Source organism: Eurytemora carolleeae, unplaced genomic scaffold, assembly GCF_000591075.1.
Source record: "Eurytemora carolleeae unplaced genomic scaffold, Eaff_2.0 scaffold14, whole genome shotgun sequence".
NCBI classification, from domain to species: Eukaryota; Metazoa; Arthropoda; class Copepoda; order Calanoida; family Temoridae; genus Eurytemora; species Eurytemora carolleeae.
The window spans coordinates 663,093-681,353 of NW_019396079.1; the positions used below are offsets into that span (position 1 = coordinate 663,093).

Here is an 18,261-nt window from a genome sequence, read left to right on the forward strand (position 1 = left end):
AAAATCGTTAGATGTATTTTACAGATGAATTTCACGGAGACTCGTAGGGTGCACTCCCTATAAATCAGGTCATATTCGAAAAGAATTTATTCAATACAAAAACTAAGATTAAATTAAAATATACAAACAATTGATCATGTCCCGACAAATATTAATTTACACAACTAGAGTTTTTCAACAATCAAAGCGTATTTGAACGATTTGAACGATTCAGCAAATTATCAAGTGTTTATTTAATCACAAAAAATTTCCAGAAAAACGATTATAATTTCGTTTTTTATTTTGCGTGCGTGCCGTAAAAAAATGTAGTTGGATTCTCTTTTTCTTTAAAGTGGAAAATTAAACGGTTCTTTGTGACTTAAAAAAACATCTTGACTTCTCATTGTAAAAAAAACAAGGAAATTGCAATTTTGCTGCTTGTTAGCATTTTTATCATAAAAAATAGCCGCAAGTAAATAACGGTTAATTCTAAATACTTTAATGACCAATTTTTAATGTTCTTGGAATGTAAAAAGATCGCAAAAAGAGTTGTCGACATAAATTCAAAATGGAGGTTACAAATTCAATATGGCGACTAGTTTGCAATGGCGGCTGGAACACTAGTGGTGTAGGATGGAGTCTCCAGCTCCTCGTGGTTCTTACTGCGCACGCCCTGCTGGTTCTTGTACACGTTGATGATGTCCTACATGAAAAATTAGTAAAACAAATATTTTTTATTTTTTTTTCTTAATTTTGATAAAAACCTGATCAGCTGGGTTAGATTGTGTGAAGGCATCTAACTGATACATTTCCTTTAAACAAAATTATTATTATCGTTTATTATCGCAGAATCTATAATTTGGACATTCATTTGACCACTTTCAAGTTTATTTGTTTACATTTAAAGAAGTGTACAGGTTTAATAAAGTAATAATTAAAATAAATCTCAAAATCTACCCACCCCCGACTTGTAGCAGGCAAATGACACACTGTACCTTAATGTATTTCCAGAGATGGGTCAGCTTGGCTGGGATCTCGTAGTCGCAGAAAAATGACCCTAAAACAAATTGTAAATGAAATAAAATAAGTTAAAGAATTATTGATAAACGTCCTCTTTGTCTTAATTCTTTACATTCTGCTTTACATAATGAATAAATAATACGTTCTGGGTTATCTACAAGGACGACTGTAGGAAATTTATTATTTATCTTTAATTTCAATTATCAATTTATCTTACATTCATTAAAAATAATTTATAGTCTTATATTTTCATCATTTACAGACATGACTAAAAGTATAGTAGGACAAATTTAACCTTCCTAGCTTCATTTTTATAGATTTTTAGGTTGTCATTTATTATCTTAAGCTTAAACATCATCTAACATTACTTTATCTCAAGGTTGTAAATAAGGAAAATAAATATTTTAATTTATTAGAAATGTGAAAGTTTAAAAAAAGATAAATCTGAATTTTAAACAAATATTCAATATGCTGACAAATGTATGTTACAGACCATGAATGAAAGACGGTTCTAATAAATACTTTAAAATCTTCAGATCTTAAATAAACATTAGGAAGGAGTAAGCAAACTTAAAGGTGTCATCTTACAGTGTTTATTTAGGTGTGTGCAGTGTCCAGTGTGCATGATTAAACAATTGCCTAGACTATTTGCAATTTGTCCTACCCTTTCATCTTCCCAAACCTTCCCCCCCTTTCCCTTTCATCTTTCCCTACCATTCTCCCCTTTACCCTACTTACTTTCCTTTCCCCCTAACCGCTTTCCCTTTCATCATCCCCTATCACTCCTCTTCTCCCCTTGCCCACTTTCTCTCATTAAAAAGGAGGGTTGAGAATATTCAAAATATTTCTAACATTTTTCTAAATTGTTTGCTTTTAATGTTTTCTTTTGTTTTGTAAAAAGATTGTCGCCATTGAATAATGTAACTAACTCTATCGTTTTGGTTTCCTGGTCAGGTCTTTCTACATTCTACATTCTACATTCTACACTCTACATTCTATATTCTACATTCTACATTCTAAAAGTTTAAGTTTAGTATTAAACACTCTTTATTAAGTATTATTATCCCTGAACTGTCTGTGAAAGTTCATTAATTTTTAATGTTTTCATTCCTAGCATCTTAATTCTAATATGGTTTAAAATGATAGTTAGAACTTCTGTTAAGTGACATGTTATTTGAATGATGTTTTCTTGTCTTATACAGCCTCATAAAACACTCACAAGCTATGCAGTTAAAGGTATCATATAAACCAGCTCAGACAACACAATCAACAACATGTTTTTAACCCTCGTAATAAACATAATTTTATGTCACACAAGATCTCCGTTCACGTTTTTTGTTCTGAATCCCAGGATTAAAAGTATTTTGTACGGATTAGATTAATTCCTTTTTTTATCCCGTATTTTGCTTACCCGAAAGGGATAGCTAAAATTGAGGAATAAAACATTTATCCGAAAAATTTGAAAGCTGTCACAATGTTTATCGAGATCAATCGTTGTAGTTTAGCGCTATTCCACACAAAACTTAAGACTTCAAAATGTACCAAATGTTTATGAACTTGTTTTGAGTTCTACACTTCAACTAACAAATGTCTAATAACAATCCTGAGTTTTGGCATACTTTTCAACAAAAAATATTCTTTAAAGACAATTCAATAATATTTCTTATAAAGCTACAAAATCCATCATTATTTAGCTCTGTAAACATTGATTTTGCTTTAGACACCAAAATATTGAATGTATTTGAAAAATCTTTACAATTATTTATTTTGAAGTTTAGACAATTTCTCTCGAAAAAAAACAAGGATTTAGGGAAACCTATTTAAAAAATATTTTGTTTTTGGACAAAAGTATTGTATTGTGAATAAATAGTCGACATATGTCGACTAAGCCCCGCAATGTGTTAATGTTGAAATAAGATAAATAGATTAGTATCCGAGGTTTAAAACTAGTAGAGCTAGGATTTCATAAAACAAGTATGGGACAACGTCATCACACCCCCCCCCCCTCCCACTCCTTCCATATGAATAGCCAATAAAACAGACCTTTCTATGAATGATGAACATTATTTTTTTTTAATTGATAATTTTCATTTTAGTTCCCTGTTCCCTTTATAGGATACAAGCACATTTAAATTGTTTTATATTTTACAGAGCCACAGAACTATCATTTAAAAATGTAAAAAAGCCCATCCCTTTTATATCTAAACATTCGTAACATTCATAGATTGTAATTGAATCCACCCCCCCCCCCCTTATATAATATACCCATGTATTCTAATGCATAGATTATATATGTGAAGGCCAAAATGTGTAATAATCTAACTGTGTACAGTTAATGCATGGAAATATGATAAGGTGAGAGATGAAATCATAAAATGTTGCAGCTTTCTTCTTCTTTAATATTATTGTTTGTTTTATACTAATCTTGTTTTAAGCTGCACAACTAAACATTACAAAGCTAAGGTTCGACTTAAAAGAAATCTAATAAGAGAAGTCAATCTGCTTTTTTCTTTTATATTTAATGTTTACCTTAGCTTAGGCATCAATTCACAATCAAAGCAGCACATTGTATCTCCAGTTAGGAACCTTGTCCCTTTGTTCTTAAGCATCTCATCCACCCTGAATATATATATAACTAAGAACCTATCCTAACATATATGATACAAGAGGCGTATACATAAATTTGTCTGGTTGCGGGGGGGGGCTTAACCTTTTTTTAAAGGCTTGGCCCTCTTTGAAGGCTAAATGCCCGGGCCTAGAGAACCAAAGTCTTCACTTTTCAAAGGAGGGAGGGGGGGCTATAAGCCCCAAAATCTCCTGTGCGGTGTGATATTTATTATCCAAGGTATGTTTACTTACGGTACGGAGGATAGGATTTGTGTACATTTTATTGTGACGTATTTGGACTACTCAGGAACTGGTTTAAGGTAAATAAACAACAAGCCCAACCTACCTACACTGTCCAGGAAAGTAACGATTTTTTTACACTCTTTGTTATTGCTTTTAATCTAACGTTAGTTCCAAGTAATTCAAATACGTCACTGTCAATTGTGTACACAAACCCTATCCTTCCCTTTACTATACATACAGGGATACCCACAGAGTATGAGAATGTACGAAATCTCTACTGTTTGTTTTCTTATGTTTATGACTCCCTGCGACTGTCAACTTATTAATCAAACTTAAATAATTATACAAGCTATTAAAAAGCCATATTCAAGTAAGAAAACTTAATTTAACCTTGGGATCGTCATATTTCAAAAGTTTTAGGTCGTCTTTACAGTCTCATATGTTGTGGGTAACCCTTATCTTGCCTTTATCTAAAGAATTTGTCTGCATCATGACCCCGAGATTAATAAAGACTTTAATCTGTTTGTATTGTAAAAAGATAAGTATATTCTTACTTTACTAGAATTGCTGTCATAGCTTTAGCTGAATGTTCATCTCTCTTCATTAACATGTGCTTGAACTTACTATACACATTCTCAATGTTTCTGCTCACATCCTAGATATAAATCACATTTAGAAATGTGAAAGTTATGGACTCTTATGAAAAATACTTCAAACGCGAAGATCTTTAGATAGCTGACGACAGAACACGTGGATTTAACAGTTCTGTCAATATTCAAGAAAGCTGTGACTTTCTATCACAATTTGACCCATCAAACACAATTTTTTAGTTTTTTAAAAAATACTTTTTTGTCGGCATATGCATTTTGAAGGAAAAAGTATAGAATAAACAAATCCGTAAGGTAAAAGATTGTTGAATTATTGACGAAAACACGTTTGATTTCAAATAGAAGAAACCGAATGCTGCTCACTCTGTTTAGTCCGGGATGAGAAGTCTTAGATGTAATCTGATTTGGGCTTTTTTAAAAATAGTTCGTTGAACTATAGCTACGTCTCTGAATTCGTTGAACAAGTCGTACCTCGTTAACCTAATTCTTTCTATTTATAAATTTCAACCACTGTTTGTTTACACTGTGATGGACAATCTAGGAGATCTATTGACTCTCAATGCAGGAAGAATCTGGGAAGAAATCAACCTCAATGGAGTACTAACGGAGAAATTAATGAAACCAGGAGCTTCCTATAAGATAAGATGTTTTCTTCACATACCAAATTTTCTTGAGAATATTAGGTCCAGAGGTTGACTTTTAGAGGTTTTTACCTGATCTGGAATGAAGAGGTTGTGACCTCCAGGAATATTTTTCATAATATGCCTCTCAATCTTCTCATTCTCGAGGATGGCAACCCCACTGTCTATCAGGATCGGAGGCTGGGCAGCCTCGAAATTCGACCTATGTCAAATACAAGTAATAATAATTTTATTTTTTTATTTTTTCATTTACATATTCCTTTATTTAATCATTTATTTATTCATTATGTTATTCATTTATTCATTTATTCATTTATTCATTCATTCATCTATTCATTGATTCATCCTTTCACCTATTCACCTATTTTTTTCATTCATTCATTCATTCATTCATTCATTGAATTTCTTTTTATTACATTTTATTTTTTCTGTGCCTTAAATCCAAACAAAACTAAAATTTCGAAAATTTTGCCAAAAATATCGATAATCCATGTGTTTTTTTTTACTCACCCTGTATGTTAAATATTTTAGAGAAAAAATGTTTTGTTTCCAGCTTTACAGGTGTTAAATATGTGAAAATCTTAATATTAGATTTTATATAAAATATAGTTACTTGACAAAATATACAAGCTCCCTTCCTACGCCCATCTATTCCAGACGCCTGAAATATTGCATTCATCAAAATAAAAGTACGAAAACTATAAAAACAATATAAAGTCTATTTATTGCAGAGAATATTTTTCTGAAAAGAATAGCAAAAACTTTAAAGGTTAATTTTAGATTTTATGTCAAAACTTGGAGAGAACAATTTTTTGTTAATATGTAACAGGTTGGCATTTCTGTTGATTTAATTAATTTAAAATGAAGTCATTGTGAACGTACTTTGTGAACAAAAGACATTGAAAATATATTCATATTTATATTATATTGAGAAGTTTTTTTGCGTTATAGATAATTTTAAACCTTGATAATGAGCTCGATCTCCGGCACACTGAATCCGTTCGTGTCCGCCATCTTTTCCTAGAAACCAAACCAAATATCAATATTTCAAGGCAGCAAAACAAATATCTATATTTTATAGAAACAAACTAAAAAAATATTAATATTTCAAGAAACCAAACCAAGAAGGAACATTTCAAGGAATCATAAAAATTTAAAATGTTTTAAGGAACCAAATCACAGACTCTCTGAACCAACCCAAATATTAATATTTTAAGCAACCAAACCAATTATTAATATTTCAAGGAACCAAACCAATTATTAATATTTCAAGAAACCAAACCAAATATTAATATTTCAAGAAACCAAACCTGCAATTATTAATATTTCAAGAAACCAAACCAAATATTAATATTTCAAGAAACCAAACCTGCAATTATTAATATTTCAAGGAACCAAACCAAATATTAATATTTCAAGAAACCAAAACAAGTCTTAATATTTCAAGAAACCAAACCAAATATTAATATTTCAAGAAACCAAACCTGCAATTATTAATATTTCAAGGAACCAAACCAAATATTAATATTTCAAGAAACCAAAACAAGTCTTAATATTTCAAGAAACCAAACCAATTATTAATATTTCAAGGAACCAAACAAAATATTAATATTTCAAGAAACCAAACCAAATCTTAATATTTCAAGAAAAAAACAATTATTAATATTTCAAGGAACCAAACCAAATATTAATATTCCAAGGAACAAAACCAAATATTAATATTTCAAGAAACCAAAACAAATATTAATATTCTAAGGAACAAAACCAATCATAATATTTCAAGGGACCAAACCAAATATTCTTTCAGGTAACTTAACCAAATTTAAACATTTCATTAAACCAACCCAATTATCAATGTTTCGAGGCACTAAACTAAACATACATATTTCACTGAACCAAACCAAATTTATAATGTTTAATGGAATCAAACCAAACAAAACTAATCAAATCAAATATTAATATTTAAAAGAAATATAACAAACTTATCATTTCTAGAAATATCATATTATTTTAAGAAACTCCTTGTATTTTTCACTTCTAGGATTAATTGTTTTAAAACTGTTAATTTTCCAGTAATTACATAATTATATCAAGGTGTGAGCTTCTACTGCAGGCTTATCTTCAGAGATAAGACTAGGCCTATAGAGTTCTCAACTTTGCCAAAAACAAAAAAAATATTTCAAATTCCGAAACTCAGACCAGGATGTAAACAAATGCCTTAAATTTTGAAGTTAAAATTTAAAAACTAGCTTTGTTCTTTTAGACTTAAAAATAAATTTAATTATTTTGAAGAAAGATTAGTCAATATTAAGGGGACGGGAAAGCCCCCCCCCCAAAAAAAAAAAAAAAAAAAATTAAAACATTTATTGTGATTTTTCAAGCTTCAAATTTTCAAATTCAACAAAATAAGGTTTTTTGCCTGTGCAGTGAATTTTTATTTTCAAATTCTCTTTTAACCCAACAGCTAGATGTACTAAAAAAAATCAGTTAACATGACTAAAAGAAACAAAATATCATCTATACTGCACAAAGACGAAGGGGCGTTTGATGCTCTCTAAACTCTACTCAACAGGCTTAAACAGTATACATTACATACATATATACAGGAAATCATGTGTCCGTAAATAACACATCTCATATAATCCTAGAACAAATCTGAGCATCAGGATTTTTTCATTCATTTTAGCACTTTCATAAAGTACAACTTATAGATGTTCAAAATACCGATATAAAATTATTTTCTTGACGGTACAAACGTAAACAGATTTTTTTTAGCTTTTTGTGTGGTAATTGTTTTAAAAATCCGTCTCATTGAATCATTTATCATTTTAAATAATATATTTTTTGTTTGTTTGATTTTTACCTGATTTCTTGTGTCAGTTAGTGTGCATCCTGTTGTTGGTGTTGTGTGTAATTATCACACAATGGGTTGTGTGTGTATGCACTGTAATGACTGATGAGTGTGTCTACTCACAACCCTACTCTGCATACAATACTCTAACACTGTATATTCTGAAATATATTATTTCTTCAACCGATGGAAAAATAGATGGATAGATAGATGAATAAATGGATAGATAGGTCGATAGATAGATCGCTAGATAGATGGATGTAAACATGGTTAGATACATAGATTTTTTACATAATAAAAAGAAATCCACACACATGATGCAAATAACGAAAAAAAATGACTTGAAAAACAAAGCTAACATTCTAACATTCTAACATCATAAAACTGAACTTTGTTAAGATATATATTTCAATAGATTGACAAGTTTTATCACGTTTATTCAAAATTGACAAGTTTAAATAGAAGATGTCTTACGTTCATGTTCATTGTACAAATTATAATTTTAAATGTATAAAACGTTAAATGTATATACGCATATATATATATTTACAATAGATCACTTGTACTAAAGGACGTGCATAAAACTACCAGCGCATACTTAAATATTTATATAAGTATGTATATATTGCATATATCATATTAGATATATATCTTTTTGATTCTTTTTTTGAAAGGTTTCACAACCGTATCAATTCTCTTCTGTACATTATAAGATATAAAATAAAGTCCAATCTTCGGTTTTTTAATAAAAAGTTTTAAAAAATGTGTTTGTTTTATTAGATGATTTATGAGGTGTCGGTGCCGATTTTTTTATCTGAATACTGCAGTCGTCTCGTTTCAAAAATATTTACAGCATGTTGTTCAAAAATCTTGGAAAATAAATGTGAAGNACTGAACTAACTCTATAGAACAATATGAGTTGAGTGTTAACCAAGAACTGAACTTACTCCATAGAACAATATGAGTTGAATCAAGGACTGATCTAACTCCAATAGAACAATATGAGTTGAATGTTAAACAAGGACTGCACTAACTCCAATAGAACAATATGAGTTGAATGTTAAACAAGAACTGAACTAACTCCAATAGAACAATATGAGTTGAATGTTAAACAAGGACTGAATTAACTCAAGATTCAAGTTTTCACTGTTCAGGTTTTCTTCTTCGAATTCTGGAAACTTCATAAAATCCACAAATATGACGTAATTGTCTGAGACCCATAAACTTGTGTTATCATATATCTTGGTGTTTTTTATGATTTTAGGAGTCAGTTTTTAATAAACATTTGCCTCTTACTGTTAGTTGTTTTTGATGCAATCCTATTTCGTTATATTGTTAACATTTTTGTTAAAAAAGTAAAAGGGTTCAAAATAGTGTTATTTCCACTTTTCAATAAATCAAATTTAATTTCTAAATACTTTTTATATTTATACATTGTACAAAGTTCGCGTATAATTAGTATACTATCAGACTTAAAGGGACCGTTCACTTATTTGGGTAATTTCATGGTAAACTAATTAGTCATTAGCTATTCTTTGTTTATAATCTTACTTTTCAAAGATATCTATGACCGGAGAAAAGCCGATTTATCGTTTATAATTCCAGCGGAAAGGTATAGGTACCTTTGCAAAGACAATATTTAAACGTTTTTTAGTAAATACAGCCCAATAAAATCTAAATCTATCATAATACAATGACATCGTGTGTCAGCCATTATATAATAAAATATAGAAACTTTAGAATTAGCAAGAAATTAACGTTTTTCTTGTTCAAACATGATTTAACAAATGAGTACGTTTATAGTTTATAAAGACGGCTTTCTCATTCCGTCTAACCGGTTTCTAGATTCCAACTCTTCATTAAATCAAGGGGATTCCTGTGGAAGTAGGGAAAACGTATCAACCCGTAAAAAGTTTAAAACAAGTTATATTTTAAAAATATACAATTTGTAAAAAGGTTTTTTTAAATTAAAGATTTCTGCAATTAACTATTAGAAACTACAATTTAATTGAAAATCTTTTTAAATCCATGACTTTGACAAAAAAAACATAAAATATTGGTGATGCAAAGGCGGTATCATTCCTTTGCGCTGGAATTCTAGACGATAAATCAGATTTTTCTCAGGCCATAGTTTTCCGTGAAAAGTAAGACTAATACAAATGAATAGCTAATATGCTATTTTTTTACCCTCAAATTACCCAAATAAGTGAACGGTCCCTTTAACTATAAAAGTAAAGACTGACACTGTACAGTGTACAATGTGCATATCACAATAGTTCAGATGTGTGCCCTATGCCCGAATGACCGTTGGCAAAATTTTGTAACTTTTATCAGATATTTCCTAGAATACCGAATACTGTATAAGGTTCAAGGATGATAATGATAAAGAATTCTGAAGAAAGGATTTTTATTCAAATATGGGTATTGACAGAAAACTCTGGGGAGTCTGGGAAATCGGGAAACTTTTGGCACCACAACCAAAGACGGATATTTGGTTACATGGGGGGGGGGGGGAGTAGAAGGATGTGATAGACGAATTAAAATAATTTCAATAGAACTTTTGTTTTGGATAACAATCACGGGCAGCCGTAGTACATTTGAATTTCCGAGCCGGGTCAACCTTTCCTGTCTCAGTTTGTCCTGTACCTAGCTCTATGGACAGGACTTGCCGGTGCAACAACGTTGACGCGGTCAGACTTTATGCTTCATATAGGTTGAATTTACTTTTACTAAAGAAGCAGAGGTGCGTGCAATGGTTGAATAAATGAATATCTAAAATTAACAATTGGTGAATTAATAAACGAATGAATATCTAAAATAACCAATTTATGAATAAATAAACTATTTCTAAATGAAATAATGAATAAGGAAAATATGAGTGATCGATTGCATAAAATACGAATTAATGAAGCAACAAACCAAATAACAAATCTTTTACCAGTTAAAAAAAAACTGACAAATCAATGAATAAATGAACAAATCATTCAATGAATCGATGAATCAATAATAAAAAATCAATTAAGTAATTAATCTTTGTCGCAAAAACAAATTTTCTAAACCCGATATATTTGCCACCTAATGCAGGTGTGAACCTTTGATATTTAAACATAGATTATTTGATTTAACAGAAACCACAGTTTGAAGTATCTAAGGTCTACAACATTGGGTTGCAAATATATAGGGATTATAAAATCAGAGTTTGTGGCACAGACTAATTAGGATCAATATCTTTTTTTAAAGTTTTCTCAATAAATAATCATTTGAGAAGTGATGGGGGATGAGAGGGGGGCTGGGGGGGGGTGTGTGTGTGTGTGTGTAAGAACTGAGGAGGGAAGGGGAGGGTCCTGATAACTAGTGAATGCATGGGAAGGTAGGTAATGTGTTTATGACCTAATGAAGCATAAACCTGTAATTTAAGCTTAAGTAATATATCTAGAGCTAGGACTAGGAGAATAATAATTGAGAAGGACGATAAGAAATGCAGATATAGAGAGTCTCAATAAACATTAAGTTACAATAATAGGATGTCGTCTTTCTTTACGCAGTATTACTCAGCGAATTAATTTATTATAATTAGAAATAACCAAATAGATTATCAAGTACAATAGGTGGCAACAGAGAAATGGATCAATTATACACGACGTCACAAGTGTAAAATATAACAAGAAAAATGAAATTTTCTCACATTAGTTGACATGTTTTCCAAGATTGAATAAAAAGTGTAAAAACAGAAAATTAGGAGCACATAAAATTGCACTTTTTTACTGTAAGATAAGCATTTCATTCTTCAATTATCACTATTATTAATAATTTTGTCGGACACAAAAGCTGAATTCACACTTGTGACGTCAGAATACAACTGTACTGAGAGTGGACAAATTCTACTGTGCCATCTATTGTACAAGAATCTATTAAGAAATGACTAAAAAACTTTGGAATTCGGTTTTTATCAACGTTCGCATGACATGGACGATTTTAATTTGTATGTTCATGGTTCTTATTATGCTCTAAATTCAAGACCATTTTTGTACTATTTTTAGACTGTTTCTCTGGTTTAGATTTTTTCAGCAGTGTTATATTTGGTAATTATTGTGATATTTTGTTCAATTTGCCTATAGCATAGAACTGTGCTACAAAGATTTTGATTGGTTCCCGGATTTGGTCAATTTTTTTTTAATTAAAAGACTATAAAATTGAAATTAAATCTTATTATTTCTGCGTTCTCGAAACAAATTTTATAATTAAAATAATCTCATCAAGGCAAAAGCACAAAGATTTCATGAAACTACCTCGAACACTATTATTTTTGCCCGATGCGTCATTTCTTCAGAAATGAATAAAAAACAAATAAATTTTTAGCGATTTAAAAACTCTTTACTATAAAGATGAAAGGAAAAGTACCATCAATAAAATGCAGTTGGTTAGTTAAAGGGACCGTTCACTTTTTTGGGTAATTTCAGGGTAAACTAAACAGCCTAAGCGCTATTCATCGGTAATAGTCTTACTTTTCAAAGACAACTGTGGCCGGAGAAAAAGCCGATTTTTCGTTCAGAATTTGAGCGCAAAGGAACGGTTCCTTTCTATACACACTATTTGATGTTTTCTTCAGTAACAACAGTCCAATAAAATTTAAATTTATCATATTTTAATGTCATTATGTGTTCGTTGTTACATACTAAAATATGAAAACTTTTGACATTTGAGTTAGCAAGAAATTTACGTTTTTCGTTTTAAAACACGTAAACTGTGTATACAAGGACGACGTCCTCTACGGCAATCAATTAATCATAACCCGTATTACAGTTCGTAGATTCACTGCAAGTCCTGCAAGTTCGATCATCGATACGAATAAACTGTACATCTTTATTATATTATGCTTGCAATAAGGCATTTTTTGAGTAAAAGTTTATTTTATTAAAATATTATTGAATAAAGCGAATAAATTGAAAGTATAGAAATAATAATTAAATATCAGCTGATTGTATTATTACGTCAGCTACGTCTTTCAGCTTTCCTATTCTTAACTCAAGAGAAAAACAGCTGTCCGAGAAATTAAAAATGAATTAATTATTAACTATATAATGTTAAAAAGCAATCAGGTATTTTCAACGTATACAATTCCCCTCATGTCAATTTTGTACATGACACACTTCACCACATTGATAAATTGGGTCATGTGGCCGCAGCGCCCGGTCCTCTAGCCTGTCATAGCCGCGGCGCTTGCCCTCCTAGCCTGTCCTAGCTACAGCGCTCGGCACCTTATAGACTGTCTTATCCGCAGCGCTCGGCACAGAAAAGCTAGGTGGCCTAACCTAACCCTTAAAATATAAACGAATTGCTGAAAAATAAAAAAAATAAATGGTCGTGTACAAAATGGATAGGAGGGGGGGGGGGGGTAAAAAAAATTTATACTAGGGTATATTCCTAGAGAACGATTTTTGGGCCCCACCCAGGCCCCCCCCCTCCTATCAATTTGTACATGGATCATACAGAAACTGTCTTAACTTAACCAAACCCGTGGCCGCAGCGCTCGGCCCCCTAACCTGTCATAGCCGCAGCGCTCGGCCCAGAAAGTGTCTTAACTAATTTAACCCGTGGCCGCAGCGCTCGGCCCCTTAGCCTATCCTAGTCGCAGCGCTTGTCCCAGAAAGTNGGGGGGGGGGTCCAAAAATCGTTCACTAGGACAGACCCTATACGTTAGTACGGAGAATGTTATCGCACCAGAATTTGAAATTAAATATTTCTGAATACCTTGTGTGTCAATTTTAAAATTCTTTTTTAGGTAGGAGTTTCTATTTATATTTCAGAATATGAATGAATGGAAACGACTATACCAGAGTAGCTACAGGAGAATACTTGAAAACATTAAAGGTTGGTGACACTTTGTGAAATAGTCGAGGGGGGGGGGCACAGAATGGATAATGACAGGTGATATCCTATAAGTACTTTTCTGCATTCTAAACTAAAACGTGGTAATTTCATAGTATACGATTTTTGGACCCCCCCCCCTCCTATCAATTTTGTGCATTGCTCTCAAATGTATAACATTGAAATTATTGGTCATGTGGCCGCAGCGCTTGGCCCCCTAGCTATTCTAGCCTTGGTGTTTGGCCTCTAGCCTTTCCTAGACCCAGAACTCGGCCCAGAAATTGTCTTAACCAATCATAACCCTGANGGCACAGAATGGTTAATGACAGGTGATTTCCTAGTACTTTTCTGCATCTAAACTAAAACGCGATAGTTTCCTAGTATACGATTTTTTGACCCCCCCATACCCATCTCTCCCTGTTTTTCTATTTCTTTTTTTTTCTATTTTTTCCCCTTGTTTTCCTATTTATCTCCTTGCTTTCCATGCATTTCTTTCCTTGTTTCCATATTTCTTTACTGATTTTTTCTTTTTCTCTCTTAGCTTTTCTATTTTTCATATTTTTTAATTGTTTTAACCTATATCTCCGTGTTTAACATTTTCCTCTTCTTTTTCTATTTCTTATCTTGTTTTCCTGTTTTTATTCTTATTTTCCCTTGTTTTCTTGTTTTCCTGTTTTTATTCTTAATTTCCCTTGTTTTCTTGTTTTCCTGTTTTTATTCTTAATTTCCCTTGTCTTCCTGTTTTCCTGTTTCTCCTTGTTTTTCTATTTTCCCACATTGGTTTTATAGTGCTCTTCTTGTCTTCTTATTTCTCTCCTATTTTTTCCATTCCTCTCTTTGCCTTCCAATTCCTCTCTTTGCCTTCCTATTCCTCTCCTTGCCTTCCTATTCTTCTCCTTGCCTTCCTATTCCTCTCCTATGCCTTCCTATTCCTCTCCTCTCCTTGCCTTCCTATTTCTTTTTTATTTTCTAATTCTTTTTCCTTTTTTTCTACCTATTTCCTTACTTACTATTTCTCTCCTAGTTTTCCTATATTATGATATATGTATAACGGAAAAAATTATTGTTCGAAAAAAAGACAGTTTTCAGACACTGTTTGTTTTAATTCTGACTTCCAATTTTATTTCATGGTGAACAGTTGGTAGGTTTGATGAAAAAAGCGATGAATTAATCTATAAATTTTAATAATATTTTTGGAGGTTTGGTCTGCATTCTTTCCTCATCAGCTGATCGTTTGCTAATTTTAGTGCACTTCAGATCCGTTGGGTTCACACCTTTTGGCAGCACAGCCTTTTAAATACTGATAATTCACATTTGAATCCCGGGCCGCATTTATTGACGATCTCGCCCTTGCCTACCCGACCATTACTATCAACCTTGTAGCAAAAACCTGGTTCCAGACCATCTATTATTTTAGCACGGGTTTCAGCTTGGGTCTTCAGCAGTTCTTTTAGAGCTTTGGCTTCTTTGATCTCATCGCTGAAAAATAAATGATTAAAACGTTTGTGGATTTAATTTTAAAATGCCCGATTCACAAGGACGCCCTTGAAACCTTAATCTGATAATAATATGGAAGATAGCGGCGAGTCGTTCTTATATGGCTTGAAAATGTTTAGGTCTGTTAATTTCTCCATTTTTTCTGAAGCAAAAAATGTGTAAGTTACTTTCAGAAATAATATATCAGTTTCTAAAAACATGAATATCTAACTCTTACCTTATCAGACAAAGCTTTAAAGGGTACTGATGTGAATCTGAAAGGCCTCTCTATTAATAGAAGGTCACTTGAAATTACATTCACAGTCCCTTTTAATTCTCAACAAAATTAAAGAGAAAATCAAAGTCTTTGAGTTGTGAAAAGAGTTGAGAAAATAAAGTAAAGCAATCATTTCTTATTTTTATAAAAGGAAAGTAAGAGACAGATAATTAGCCAAAACTACAAAAAAAAAGTTCAACGGATTAATTATAACTGTGATATTACTAAAAAAATGTAAGACACTGTTCTAAAATATTGGAAAGAAAAACAGAGAACTAATCGATTTAAGATTTATCTGGGGCACAGTTTTGAGGATCGTGTTCACGGTTTTTGAACATTTTAAATTATCAATAGGTGCAAAAAACAATCCTGGGGGGGATTAGGTTTTTCACCGAAAGTGAACTTTCACAATTTCGCGAGAAAAAACATTTTCGCGGAAGCGCAATTATTCTAGAAAAGTTGAAATTCTCAATTTAAATTAAACAAAATGTCCACGGCCAACCTGGTGTAATCAGCGGATCTTTTGTTAATTTTAGTGCACTTCAGTTCTGATGGGTTCACTCCTTTTGGCAGCCCAACCTTGAACATCCTGCATGTTGGACAAGATTCTTCACATTTGAATCCTGGACCACATTTGTTGACAATCTCGCCGTTCGTGCCCTTGTCTGTAACCCGACCGTGTTGATCAACCCTGTAGCAAGCTCCTGGCTTCAGACCATCTATTATTTTAGATCGGTATTCTTGCATTTGTTTTAGTATTTTCGCTTCCTCCATCTCTGACGATTCATCACTAAACAATAATTTATGTTTAAAATTAGATTTTTAAAATTCCATCATTTGAGATTTGATTGTACAGGGTAAATTTTAAGAATATACAATTTTTAGATATATGCACAACTTTTGTTACCTCATTAGACAAGCCGGGTCACAATGGTCATAGGTATATGGAAATATTTAATATACCAAAAAAACACTGGAAGAAATGGATTATCAGCTTTTAACAAAAAGACTTCTTGATCTAGCACAGTGAGTAATTTTTTAAGGCATCTTTAACTGCGCAGAGGATCTAAAAAATGAGGTTTTTATTTAAAAAAAACTTGTTTCACCTTCCAAAAATGTCGTCGTACAATTCTTCCGCATCTTTGGATGGTTTGGATGCTACCAAATTAAAGAGAATTCCAATCAGAAGAATTTGTAGCAGAGATATCATGCTTCAAGCCCTGAAAAGCATTAAAAGGACTGTCAACGTGTTTTTGATAACCCATGTATGTTTAATTGTGCCAAATAAACTATTTATAGGGACTGTATGTTTAATTGTGCCAAATAAACTATTTAAAGGGACTGTATGTTTAATTGTGCCAAATAAACTATTTAAAAGCACTGTACAATGAACAGTCATTTGTTTTGTGTTTGATCAAGGATCATGTCTTATTTCTTTATTTTCAGAGGCCGAATTTAAAGAATTTAAACCGCGTTGCTGAACCAACAAAAACCGCTTCCAATTGAGCACCGGCTCATCCAAGTTGAACCAACCATGTTTGAGTCACGTCTCAAATTTGAGACATGGCTCAAATTCTTTTAATTCGGCCTCAAGCATTATCTTACGCTTGTATAGTTGTTAATAAATTTTTATGGAAGGCTAATTTATGTTTAAAATTTCTTAATAATTCTTTAAAAATTCCAGTGAATAAATATTTTTATTTTTATAAATCTTGTTTGTGGATTCTCTAGCGAGGATCAGATGAGCGGGGGAAGGCAAATGGCCATGAGCCACCACTATTTCCCCTTCCGTGCCACATATTAGCTTTCTTCTCTTCCGGCAGCCATGAGCCACCACTATTTCCCCTTTTGTACCACCACATTTGACTCTTCCGGGCAAAACTACTTTTTTAAATGGTATATCTAAAGCCTTTAAAGTGTGGTTTTAAAAAATCCAGCCGCGTCACTCGAAATGCACAACTCAAACCAATTTTTCAACTGTACTTAAGATTAATATTTATTGTGTTGAATTCTTAAACTGTTTTACTATGAAATTTTTTGACAAACTTGACTGAGTATTGCATCTTGAAATATCACAAAGTTGGTCAATGAGTGATTTAAAGATGGATTTGATATAATGAGTCGTCAGTAATTGAATTATATAATTGAACTATGTTTCCCTTTTTATTTCGCGGATTTTAATAAAAAAAATCGAATATTTTGATAAATCTTGAATTAAATAAATAAATTTATATATCCAACTGTCTTGTGTTATCATGCGGGACAATATGTTTTTTGGTCGGGATTTTTACATCATTTGTTTAAATTTAAGATTTTTAATCTAGAACGTTATAGAGTGAGTTTGATTTCGATCAAAATAAAAATTGAAGCAAAAACTTTCTCGCAATAAATAATAACCATATGTACATTGACATAAATAAATAATATTATAAATATTTTAATAATTTTTTGGTTTAGATTGTTCATTGGCGTATCTCTACCATCTCTACATGTTTTTAGTATTAAAGAACTTACTGTTTCGGACCGGGTGTTTGTAGACTTATAATTATTTGATCGTATGAACAACTATTTAAACATTTTGCCGTTTGCATAGAGTATATAGAATTACAGAGACAACATTGTAAACCAGTTTAGAAATGAGAGATCACAAATGATAAAATAGGAACCTTCGTGTCTTTCTTTTATAAGAAA

General features: G+C 31.7%; 2 protein-coding genes and 1 long non-coding RNA gene across 3 annotated transcripts; all 3 read right to left on the reverse strand.

Moving 5' to 3' along the window:
• Window positions 1-72: 72 nt before the first annotated feature.
• Window positions 73-5,305, reverse strand: LOC111715587 (chloride intracellular channel exc-4; the record flags this gene model as incomplete). The annotated part of the gene is made up of 6 exons (XM_023490953.1): window positions 73-682; window positions 744-791; window positions 975-1,055; window positions 3,528-3,618; window positions 4,404-4,504; window positions 5,171-5,305. Coding segments are annotated over 6 exons (564 nt in total), but the record flags the coding sequence as incomplete, so codon positions are not given.
• A 406-nt stretch (window positions 5,306-5,711) lies between these two features.
• Window positions 5,712-8,131, reverse strand: LOC111715600 (uncharacterized). Its single transcript, XR_002768268.1, has 3 exons — window positions 7,962-8,131; window positions 6,062-6,118; window positions 5,712-5,759 (listed from the first exon to the last, which is right to left on the reverse strand). It is a non-coding gene; the product is annotated as an uncharacterized LOC111715600 (long non-coding RNA).
• Window positions 8,132-14,907: 6,776 nt separating this feature from the next.
• LOC111715957 (uncharacterized) lies at window positions 14,908-18,180 on the reverse strand. Its single transcript, XM_023491368.1, has 4 exons — window positions 18,085-18,180; window positions 16,677-16,790; window positions 16,073-16,360; window positions 14,908-15,296 (listed from the first exon to the last, which is right to left on the reverse strand). The coding sequence occupies exons 2-4, from the start codon at window positions 16,778-16,780 to the stop codon at window positions 15,086-15,088; spliced, it is 603 nt and encodes a 200-aa protein (XP_023347136.1). The 5' UTR covers window positions 16,781-16,790; window positions 18,085-18,180; the 3' UTR covers window positions 14,908-15,085.
• Between the last annotated feature and the right edge of the window lie 81 nt (window positions 18,181-18,261).

What these genes read in the sequence shown, in the direction of transcription:
- LOC111715957 (XM_023491368.1), bottom strand. Translation starts at nt 16,780, where the DNA reads ATGATATCTCTGCTACAAATTCTTCTGATTGGAATTCTCTTTAATTTG. An exon ending in TACGACGACATTTTTGGAAG is followed by an intron (nt 16,361 to 16,676) that starts GTGAAACAAGTT and finishes ATTATTGTTTAG; the next exon opens with TGATGAATCGTCAGAGATGG. An exon ending in AGATCCGCTGATTACACCAG is followed by an intron (nt 15,297 to 16,072) that starts GTTGGCCGTGGA and finishes TTTATTTTTCAG; the next exon opens with CGATGAGATCAAAGAAGCCA.